This window comes from Micropterus dolomieu, linkage group LG23 (genome assembly GCF_021292245.1).
Source record: "Micropterus dolomieu isolate WLL.071019.BEF.003 ecotype Adirondacks linkage group LG23, ASM2129224v1, whole genome shotgun sequence".
Lineage (NCBI taxonomy): Eukaryota > Metazoa > Chordata > Actinopteri > Centrarchiformes > Centrarchidae > Micropterus > Micropterus dolomieu.
Window position 1 is genome coordinate 19,921,122 of NC_060172.1, and position 11,862 is coordinate 19,932,983.

Consider the following 11,862-nt stretch of genomic DNA (forward strand, 5'->3'; position numbering starts at 1 on the left):
TTTTGCTGTTTTTGGGGGTAACGCCAACAAACGAGGGTGCTGCTGAGAGATGACCACCCTCAGCTGTGAGGATTCTTCCGGTTGGCGCAGTATTTTAGAGGTGATGCTCAAAACCCCAGCCCGTCTGGCCCAAGCCTGTCACCAGCAATACATCACGCTAATGAAATGGCAGAAGCCCAATGCTATCTGTCAAAAGCGATCTGCATCTGCTTTGGGACTGAGCTGAAATGAGGAAGCAGGATTAAAAGACAGAAGAAGACAGAGAGACTTTGTGTCCCCTGAGCAGGTGCCATGTTTCTGTTTTTGTATGTAAGTATGAATGTGTGTGTGTGTGTGTGTGTGTGTGTGTGTGTGTGTTTGCTCAGTACCTCCTCTCAGCACAATGTGAACATTATCGATATCGATTCTATTTTGAGAGGAGAAAATAGCCACAGCAGGCCACCTTATCTCCCATCTCTGCTGGACCAAATAGGTGAGGATATTTCATTGGTTCTGCTGTAGAACAAAGTTCTAATGCATCTAATCTGTCAGAGAGTTACTCACTGTATTGTGCCCTTTTTTAATTTCTTTTGTTTGTATTTTATTCTCCCAGCCTTTGTCACTTGGGGCAGCTGGAATTTATGTGTATTTCAGCTGCACAAACTGTTTTACACAAACGAATAAGGTGAAAATCACTTGGAGAACAGCAGCTACGTAAGGAAAAGATTCAGTAGGAAAACAACATATTATCAAATTCATTAAATTATCTTTGACATTGTGATCTCTCCTGTCCAGATAACAGCACATTTGTTTACAACCCGGTTTACAAAAAAGTTGGCACACTGTGTAAAATGTAAACAGAATCAAAATGTGATGATGTGCAATCTATGTTTAACAGAAAAAACAGCATAAAGACAACTTATCAAATGTTGAAAGTGAGAAATTTATTTGGAAAATGGTATATGCCAGATATTATTTTGAATTTGATGCCTGCAACAAATTTCAAAAAAAGTTGGAACAGTGGCAACAAAAGACTAGAAAAGTTGTGCAATGCTAAAAGAAATGCCCGGTGAAACATCTCACAATTACTTAGGTTAACTGGCAACAGGTTAATAAGATGATTGGGTATAAAAAGAGTCTTTCTGGAGTAAAGATGGGGAGGGGTTCACCCTGCTGTGAAGGACTGCACTGGCAAATAGTGAAACAATTTCTGGATAATCTGGGTATTTCATTGTCTACAGTACATCATATGATTAAAATATTCAGAGAATCAAAAAAGATCTCTGCATGCAAGGGACAAGGCTGAAAACCAATACTAGATAGCTGTGATCTTCAGGTCCTCAGACGGCACTGCATCAAAAAGAGACACGATTCTGTAATGGACATCTCTGCATGGGCTGAGGAACGGTTCCAAAAACCATTGTCTATTAACACAGTTTTGTCGCTGCATCCACAGATGCAAGCTGAAACTCTACCATGCAAAGAGGAAACAATACATAAACCAGATCCAAAACACCGCCGCCTTTTGTGGGCACGTGCTCTTTTAAGATGGACTGAGGCAAGTGGAAAACTGTCCTGTGGTCTGATGAGTCAAAATTTGACATTCTGAAATTCCTGGTCTAAAGAGGAAAGACCAGGCTTGTCAAAAGTGCCCAGTGTAAAAGCCAGCATCTGTGGTGGTATGGGGGTGCATTAGTGCACATGACATGGGTAACCCGCACATTTGTGAAGGCACTATTAATGCTGAACAATATATACAGATTTTGGAGCAACATGTGCTGCCAATAAATGACCTCTGTTCAAGGAAAAATCTTCCTTATTTCAGCTAGATAAAGCCAAACCACATTCTGCACGTATTACAACAGCTTGGTTCTGTGGTAAAAGTGTGTGGGTGCTTATTAACTGGCCTGCCTGCTGTCCTGACTTGTCACCCGTGGAAAATTTTTGCCGCATTATGAAACGTAAAATACAACAAAGTTGAGCAGCTGAAATCCTACGTCAAGCAACAATGGGAAAACATTCCACTTTCAAGATTACAGCAATTGGTCTCCTCAGTTCCCAAATGCTTACAGAGTGTTGTTAAAAGATGTGGTGATGCAACAGAGTGGTAAACAGGAGCCTGTCGCAACTTTTTTGAAACATGTTGCTGGCATCAAATTCAAAATGGGCATACAATTTTCCAAAAACAATCAAATTTGTCAGCAGCAAAAGGTCACAGGCTGGAATCGAGGCCTCTGCTATAAGGACTCAGCTTTGTACATTGGGTGCACGCTCTACCAACTGATCTACCTGCACCCCAACATTAGGTTTATTTTAAAATGTAATACAGACTTGTATTATATTATTACACTCTTGATGGAATTGCCGTTATCATTGCAACTTTAACTGAATTACACATAGAACAAGGTGCCAATGTTTAAGTGTCTGACATGATCACGGAAACACAAATTTTGTTCCATCTGTTGTTGCATAGCAGTAGTGTTATGGCTCTGGAAGAAATCATGTTTGATGATTTAATTAGATTAATCTCAAAGTGTTATGTTTTTAATCTGGCAAAACTGTTGGCACCTGGCAAAGTTTTATTCATATCACCCAACGCTTTTCTGGGGATAACTTGGATTACTGCTAATTCTCTTTAGGGGAAAAATGTGCCTCCTAATGTAGCCAGCTCTTGCGGTTTGTTTTCCTAAGATAAGCGTATGATGTTGGGACCAGGGAGATTTCCTCAGTGATGGATTGAAACACTCCGTCAACATATGTGGGCATTTGATTAGAGGTGAAACACTGGAGGAGGGTAGAACATTGTACAATGATAAACACACCAATGAATAGCATAGCTGTCAAGAAAATTTAGGAGTGATGCTTGGCTGAAGGTCCGGGAAACAGCCTGGTGTCCAAAAGATTGTAAATTGGAATCCTTAATCCTCAAATGCTCCACTAGAGCTGCACAGCAAAACAAGCCTTTGGTTAATGCTCTTGGGTCCTCCCTAGGTTCCCACACCTGACTCTAGTTTACTGCCTGTAGTTCTAGCTGCAGCTAATATTAGTAATTTCAGGCAACTCTGCATCTAAACTCCCACTAGGTTTGCAATCAAAGAAAGATACATACTACTTTGAGTAAGAGTCACTTTTTAATCAGCCTAATATTTCACTGCTTTGCACCATCTCCATTCCTGAGGAGTTTGAGTGAGCAAAGGCTCTGTGGTGATTTCAAAAATGAGATATAACAGGGCCATGGTGTGATTTGGTCGGTAATAAATCTATCCAAACGTATTCCTGTTGTTTGACTATTTGGGGTTGTGGACTCATGATTAGACTCTGCTTCTATATGATTGCATGATTCAAGGTTTCGAGGGATTTTGAATTGTCATATTACATCAGGGCTGACAAATGATATGCAGTTTGCAACTCCCTTCTGCTACATAGTAGACAATATACAGTATACAACAATCATAAAATGGTAAAACAGAAATTAACCATATTACATGGAGCAATGATGTGTGGATGAATTTGAAGTGACATGTTACGTGTGACGTCAGCTTGACTTTTAGATGGAAAACATCAGACCATTGTTAGCCTGCCATCTGATGGACAATGTAGAACTTGCAGGCACTCAGCAAGTTCGTCTTCACTTAGACAAAGCATGGAGCTTGAACTTATTTCTTTTCTCTTATTGTCCAGTATGTATTTTTTACTGTCCTCAAATGTCTCATCTATTTTACACTGTTTTTATTATTATTATATTAACTGTGTAAACCTTGTTTCTCCATTTACTGCATATGGGCAGGTTGCAACAACTTGCAGCTTGTGTGTTATCCACAATAGATAACACACTCTCAGTTCCTGTGTTATCTTTGGGATGGAAAGTTACTGCCACTCCTCTGATGTGGGATGCAACCACACAGCGTCTGCAGCAGGGACAACAGTGACAAGTACAGTAAATAATGCACTTCACAGTTTCTGTACTTTCCCCAAATATTGGCAGTACAAGCAACAGGCCATAAGGAGCTGACTCAGGGGAGAGCAGGGGCGAAAGTACCATTTTTCAGAAAAACCTGATTAAAAGATAATGTTTCAGACAGAGATATATTTTTGCTGTGGTCACTAACTCACAGGTGTGGTCTATCAATATCAGGTGGTATTTTTTTTACAAATGTAGCAAGACTTCCGTATAGGGTGGTTCACAGGTGGTTCAAAAATAACACAACAATACAAGCTAGATTTTTTGTGTTACCACCCTTGTATTTAATAAATAAACATGACTGTGGCCTTGTTAATGTTGTGGTACTGCAGAATCTCCCCACTACCTTGTGTTCTTTTGTTCCCCCCTTCCCTGTGTTTTCTGTCTGTCCTCCCTGTCTGTGTTTGTCTGGGCGTGGCTACACTCTCTGGCTCCAGCGGCGCACCTGGTCCTCATTCCACTAATCAAGCTCCTGCAGTATTTCAACCCCAGTCCTCCTCACATTCTTTGCCAGATCGTAAGTTAACCACATGTGGTACATGCGTCAAGGCCAATTATCTACTCCAGTAAGATTCTGTGTAATTTCTGTCTCTCCCTGGATCAACCTGTTTTTCTCTGTGCCCAGGATCACACTACCTCCGGGAACTCTGCTGAACGCCGCAGCCCGCTCTGCTCACATCTTGCCTGGACAAACTCCCCTCCTCCATGTTCTCCATTCTGCCCTGTTGGAACCTACCACCCAGTCTTCCATTGCACTTTTCAATAAAACCCTTTGTTACCCCTTCGAACTGTTCCGAGTCTGCCTTTGAGTCCTTAAGTTCTTGCATTATGACAGTTAATGTGTAACTGCAAACATCTTTTGTCCTTTATCTTTAAAAAAAAAATGTTATTACATTTTTATTTTAAATATTCAGTTTCAAAAGTAACCTGACAGCCCAAACTTGAATTGTTTAGAATATTTCAGATTATATTAAGGATATATTATAAACATATCATATAAATATGTAAAAAACAGTCCTGCTTCAGAAATTTACTTGCTGTGCTCGAAAACAGTTGCGGGAAACGATAACAAAATCATGCGATATTTGGCAGCTCCGTCAAGGGTTGCGTGCTGAAGATGCTGTCACAGCTTGGACTGCAAATGCAGTCAGGCCTCTGAGAAAATGGCCTTGTTACTTTCGTCCCGTATTAGTTTCACCCCGGTTTACCCCTACTTGACTCAGTCCTGTTACCACTGTCGTCACCAACACTGGACTCTCTATAGCCCATCTCTTCAGCACTTGCTTCAAGTGTGACAATGGCATTCTTTCCGGCTCATCAACAGTCCAGACATCATTTCATGACATGGTGACAAAAGCTGTCTTAAGAGCAGTGTGTTTAAAGGGACTCATAATAATAACCACCACGCCCAAGTTCCCCTTCGAGGGAACTCAAACTGCGTCGGTGACGACACTATGGGAACGCCTCTGGCCGTGGCAGGGCTGAACTATGAATGAAACTACTCCAATCCTATTGGTGTTACTAGAACGGTAGTGTGTGACGGCGTAACCGGAGGGGGTATATAAGCACGCCGGCACATAGGACACATTAGCTTCTTTCTATTCAGCAGGCACTCTGGCTATGTTTGGAAGCTCCATCATCCTACCTGAAGTTGAGACGAAGCAGATCATGTTGAAGCGATTCCAACAGTTTGTCTTTCCATGTGAGCGTTTCATCACGGAAGGTGATACCCATGGGATGTGCGTCTCATGCCTGGGTATGTCGCACGCTCAGGCAGCTCTCGAGGGGGCTGCCTGCGACCATTGCAAGGCCCTGCCCCTGAGGGTGCTGAGGTCTCGAGCAGCTCTTTTTCTAGAGGATGGTCGGATGCGCTCCCCCTGTGGCACAGGCCCCGCGGTCGCTGAGGCGTCGCGGAGGCTCCGATCCTGGGGATCGCAACGCGAGATAGCCGAGGGTGCCGGAACGGCTGAGGCCTTTTTCCGGTCCTCGTCTGGCGAATCCTCCTCGCCTTGTCCCCGATCGGGAGCCCGTTTCTCGGTTTCTCCCACTCGAGGGGTGAGTCCGGAGAGGCTTGCACGATCTGGCTCTGAGGAGCTAGATGTGCTTAGCATGGAGAATGACTTCGGGGAAACGGAACGTCATCAGCCCTCGCCAGGATACGAGGAGTTGTTAGAAGTGGTGACGCGGGCTGTGGCCGAGCTGCACATTGATTGGCCACAGGCGGTGCAGCAGCCATCGGTGGGCAGCAAACTAGACGATCGGTTTCTGCAACACCGAGCGCCAACCCTGCGTCGGCCCCTACCCTTCTCTGCACGGCTGTCTACGTCCCCCCGGCTGGACTACGGCAATGTGACGGAGATCAGACAGCACGGCTACGGAGCGATGCCACGAGTGGAGGAGGCACTGGCTAGCTACCTCTCTCCCAACCTCGCCTCATCCATCCAGACGCCGCCGCTCCCCACCAAGCCGTGTCGGATGACGTCCGATTTGGTGGGCAAGGCCTGCATGGCAGCGGGTCGAGCTGGTGCCAACCTGTACACGATGGCTGTCTTGCAGGCATAGCAGGCCGATCTCCTTCGGGACTGTGACGTAGGGGGAGGTCCCTCTGAGGAGGACCTGACGGAGCTCCGTAGACTCTCCGTGTGACCAAGGAAATGGCCCGTTCCATCGGCCGATCCATGGCGGCTTTGGTGGCTACGGAGCGCCATCTGTTGCTCAACCTCTCGGGCATCCAGGGGAAGGAGAGGGCTTTTCTTCTGGATGCACCCCTCTCGCCTTCTGGCCTGTTTGGCAAAGCAGTGGATGCTGTCGTCAACAGGTTCCAGCACGCCAAATCTCAGGTAGAGGCATTTGAGCGATATCTCCCCTCTCGACCAGGAGCAGTCGAGACGCTGCTCAGCTCCAGAGCCCCGTCCACGAGAAGGATGTACAGCCTAAAGTGAAATGTGTTCCCCACCTGGTGCAGAGAACGGGCGGTGGACCCAGTTACCTGCTCGGTAATTGTGATACTGGTGGAGGAAAGCAGACCAGTTGCTGGTGTGTTTCGGGTCCCCCAAGGCTGGGCTCCCCGCTTCTAAACACACCATCAGCAACTGGATCGTTCAGACTATTTCCCTGGCCTACCAGGTGCGCGGTTTGCCTTCACCTATGGCCGTAAGGGCGCACTCTACTCGAGGCATGGCGGCTTCTAGGGCCCTCCTCGCAGGGGCGTCACTCCAGGATTTGTGTGACGCGGCTGGCTGGGCCACCCCTCACACTTTTATCCGGTTTTACAGTCTGGACCTTCCTTCTGCACCCAGCACCCGTGCGCTCTCCTCTTAGTCGTGCAGTCAGGTTCTGCACGCTGGGGGCAGGCGGGGTTTCAGCGCGGCCTAAGTGGGTATCTCGTTCCCACAGTGTCGTCACCGACGCAGTTCGAGTTCCCTCGAAGGGGAACGTCTCGGGTTACTTATGTAACCCTTGTTCCCCGAGAAGGGGAACGAGACACTGCGTCGGTCCGCCACACCTCACCCCGCCTGGAGTGCCTTGCTTCATAGAAAGGGCTAATGTGTTCTATGTGCCGGCGTGCTTATATACCCTTTACCATTTCTGACAGCAGTAGGCTGAGAGATTGCTTTATTGCGGTATTAGCATCTGTAATTAATAGTAAGACAACTTAACAAAAAATACTTTATTGTTGAGGTGAAGTGGTGGTGTCCAAGCTATGTGCCAGTTGACATCATAGTGAGAAACACCATTAAATTTACAAACAGTTGTTGGACTTTCTGATTAAATCCCCAATACAGATGTCTGTCTGTCTGCTTAAGTGCAAGCAAGAGAAAGTTATCCATGTGATGCACTACAAACCAGGTACTTGTACTAGAGATAGTCGTGCAAAACTGTTGTCAAAACAAAGTCCTTATAAAATTAAATTAATGTATTTAAATGTGTAGCTCAGTGAGGGATTCCTGACGCACAACGTCGTTGACTGTCCGCTGTTGTGTTCGGGCAAGTGATTGGACAGAGAGCCGTTCGGAGGAAGCTGATCCGTTTACAAGGCAACCTGAAAAAAAGCCCCCCCGGCTGGACTGACAAAGGACATCCAGGAAGCTGCTTTAGGTCGCTTGAACGCAGCGAGAAGTCGCTGATCGTCTCCAGATAAGCGACAAATAAGGAAGTTGCTGGCAATCAATCCGTTTGGGTCGCCAGTGAAATTTCCCCACCTTCCTATCCTAACGTAAAACTGTTAACTACGTTCATCCTGATTATGGTGAGTTTGCAGTTAGGAACAGATGATGGATGATAGTTATATATGTGAAACCCACAGGAAACAATAGCTGGGCTGTGCTCTGTGATACACTGAGGTGATGCACTTCGTTTGCAGCCTTGGTTTTCCATCTCGTTTGTCTTTATCTGTGATTGATGGACACTGATATATTCTTGTAACCATGGTGATAATATTTCCACCTTCAGAATTTAGACTTGTCCACCAAATTTCACACTGCAGGACTCACTGGTTTTCCACACTTTTCTTTTCTTTTTTGCCAATGTGGAACATAGACCATTGTCCAGTAAAAGTTGACTACTAGTACTTACTTTTATTTTTCTGTTTCTTGATTTGTTTTTGGAGCTTTATGTGCAGAACTGAAATTATTAATCAGTGAATCGAAATTGCTGTTTTCAGCAATCAATTAATCATTCCAGTCATTTTTCATGCCAAACATTCACTGGTCCCAGTGTGAAGATTTGATGCTCTCCATTTATTATTGTAAACCTTGTTTCATTTGAATCATTTTTAGAGGCCAGAAGAGCTAAAACAATCCAATATTTCACAGTAAAAAGCAAGTAATTAAATTAAGTAACAGTAATTGTTATTCATGTTTGCTATCATTTTAATCATATTGGGACCCCTCAGATTTATCTTACAACCCCTTTCGGGGTCCTGACCTCCATGTTGGGAACCACAGGCCTATTATACAGGAAATTGACAAATCAACATAATATGGTATGGTATATATGTAATAATTTACACACCTTAACACCATGTTGGCCAGGTTTTTTTAACGTTATTTTTCCCCATGTCCTTGTTTAAAGATGAACTCCAGTAAAAATGCCCATTGCGGCAGTCACACCAGCAAAGAGAATAGTGCACCATCAAGCAAAACAGATGCACTGCAGGCCCAGCGGACCAAGCAGCGCACAGTGCTCGGTGTGTTGTCAGAAAATGAGCAGCGCTGTCGACCCCTCAGCCAGGTAAGCCGGAGAGGCACAAACTTTGTGATTTTCAATTCACTTTCCCCTCTCAGAGCATTCAAATTTCAACTTAACCTGGCAATCCACAGGGAAGCCAATTTTCCAAACACAGTTCGATCTCAGACAGCTCCCAGCTAGCCTTCCTCGGCTGTCCCTCAAGTTCCAGCTATGACGTGTATGTTGAAGAGGCTTGTGAAGTTGTTCTTGCCACCTCTGGCCAAGAAGTGGTCTCGGACAGCTATTACACAGATGCCGAAATTGCTGCCCTGCGAAATGAAGATTTGCGTCTCCTGCTGGAGCTGAGTTCAAGTGAGTTTGGCAAAAACCAAAACACCTGGTATGTTTAGTAGACTTTTTTGTTATACTTTACCCGACTGCTGTTTGCTCTTGTAGGTTCATACCAGGATGCTTCTATGCAGTCTGAACAAGATGAATCCCTGATGTCAGAGGAAGTGCTGCGTGTGTCAGAGTATTCAGAGGACATTCACCGGCACTTGAGGGAGAGTGAAGTGCGAAATTATCTGTACTATGAGCACTAAATAATTTCTTTTACATTACTGTATATAAGTAGCATTAAAGACGTTGTCGTTAGGAGGTTTTGCTCCTTGTTTCACTGGAAATACTTTTGTTTCTAATGCCAGATGAGGTTCAGGCCAAACCCAGGCTACATAGAGAAACATCCAGAGATCACCAATGAGATGCGGGTCATCCTGGTGGACTGGCTGGTGGAAGTCATCCAGGAATACAAGCTTCGTTCTGAAACTCTGCACCTTGCTGTCAACTATTTGGACCGCTTTCTCTCCTGCACAGCATATGTGAAACGGGGCAAGCTGCAGCTGGTTGGCACAGCTGCATTACTGATTGCTGCGTAAGCATGTTTGCGTTTCTGAAGATTTGATACTTCTCCCATCCAGTTATTGATTTGTTATATATTGTTTTGTGGTTGTGGTAAGAGCCCACCTTATTGGAGTAGCATTGGCTCAGATGATTGATGGCAATTTATAACCTGATGACGCCTGATCTTTCACCTTGTAGAAAATATGAGGAGATCTTCCCTCCTGAGCTGAATGAGTTTGTGTACATCACAGACAGCACCTACACTAAGAATCAGTTAGTGCGGATGGAGCACGTTTTCCTAAAAGTTCTGGCTTTCAACATGGCAGCCCCCACCACAAACCAGTTCCTTAGGCTTTTCATGTCCATCCACTCTGTCTGTGCCAACACAGAGAACCTTGCCCTGGTGAGCATACTCAATAACTCAAATGCTAGCCAGACTATAGGTTTATCCCCGCTGCCTTTGACATTACAGTTTTCCATGTCCCTTGATCATATTTTGATGTGGTCTTTTTTTCTGCTTCTAGTATGTAGCAGAGCTAAGCCTACTGGAAATTGATCCATTCCTACAGTACACCCCATCTATAATGGCAGCCGGAACCTACTGCCTAGCCAACTACACTGTAAACAAATCTCTCTGGGTAGGTTTGTCCAGATCATTGTCTTGAGTGCTAAGAGCCCCTTTTATGAGAATGTATTATGGAATTAGACCATAACATGACTTTTTAGGCCATTTTTAAAAATATTTTAGCCTGATTCCTTACGCGCCTTTACCGGTTATACCGTGGGTGAAATTGTGCCCTGCCTGACTGACCTCCACAAGCTATACATCAGTGCAGAGAGTCGCCCACAACAGGCCACCAGGGAAAAGTATAAAAGTTCAAAGTAAGTAAGCTTTTAATCTATAGATATAAATAAATATATATATATTAAGACAACATTACAATCACATTATGTAAACTACATGTTTTGGGGATTGTTTATGTGTAGTTTGCAGTTTGTCTTGGTTGTTAATGCATTCTGGACACAATTTTACATCTCTATGTGAAGCTCTTTTTTCTCTCCATACATAGGTATTGTCGTGTTTCATGGATCACTCCACCTGCTGCGCTGCCTTTCCTATGAGTCAGTGCTCCACCTTTCTCATGACACTTGTGCCAGAATAGAATAGGATTGAGAACAAAAACAAACACATCTGATGCTACATGCTTTACCCATCTGGACGCTGAAATTTTTGCAATACAATAAATTACTTTAAAAAAACATATCTGAAGAATTTTAATACTTGCAGGTGTTCATGCAAAAGGTGTTTAAAGCTGGTAAGTTATCAATTAAAAAATAAGTGTTAAATCATAAACATCTTCACTATCGTTTAGAGTGATTCTAAAATATTTTCAAGCTTTATGTGTCACATTTCATGTCTCATTGTAATGCTACATGTCACGTCCCTGAGTGAATAGTTACAGTGGGTACGGAAAGTATTCAGACCCCTTTAAATTTTTCACTCTTTGTTTCATTGCAGCCATTTTCCAAAAATCAAAAAAGTTCATTTTATTTCTCAGTAATGTACACTCAGCACCCCATCTTGACAGAAAAAAAACAGAAATGTAGAAATTTTTGCTAATTTATTAAAAAAGAAAAACTGAAATATCACATGGTCATAAGTATTCAGACCCTTTGCCGTGACACTCATATTTAACTCAGGTGCTGTCTATTTCTTCTGATCATCCTTGAGATGGTTCTACACCTTCATTTGAGTCCAGCTGTGTTTGATTATACTGATTGGACTTGATTAGGAAAGCCACACACCTGTCTATATAAGACCTTACAGCTCACAGTGCATGTCAGAGCAAATG

General features: G+C 44.0%; 1 protein-coding gene across 2 annotated transcripts; it reads left to right on the top strand.

Annotated features, from left to right (window-relative positions):
• The first annotated feature begins 7,931 nt into the window (after positions 1-7,931).
• Positions 7,932-11,271, top strand: ccna1 (cyclin A1). 2 transcript variants are annotated; one of them, XM_046039888.1, is made up of 9 exons: positions 7,932-8,189; positions 9,014-9,172; positions 9,262-9,481; positions 9,566-9,681; positions 9,814-10,040; positions 10,208-10,412; positions 10,534-10,647; positions 10,830-10,891; positions 11,080-11,271. In XM_046039888.1, exons 1-9 carry the CDS (start codon positions 8,187-8,189, stop codon positions 11,129-11,131), a joined length of 1,158 nt encoding a protein of 385 aa, XP_045895844.1. In that variant the 5' UTR covers positions 7,932-8,186; the 3' UTR covers positions 11,132-11,271. The 2 variants fall into 2 exon arrangements, with proteins under 2 accessions (XP_045895844.1, XP_045895843.1); XM_046039887.1 differs by having other exon boundaries at positions 7,933-8,189; positions 10,758-10,891.
• The last annotated feature ends 591 nt before the right edge of the window (positions 11,272-11,862 follow it).

Bases quoted from the DNA above. Each gene is read 5' to 3' on its own strand.
- ccna1 (XM_046039887.1), top strand. The intron at 10,413-10,533 runs GTGAGCATACTC...TTCTGCTTCTAG, and splicing joins ACACAGAGAACCTTGCCCTG to TATGTAGCAGAGCTAAGCCT. The intron at 10,892-11,079 runs GTAAGTAAGCTT...CTCCATACATAG, and splicing joins GAAAAGTATAAAAGTTCAAA to GTATTGTCGTGTTTCATGGA.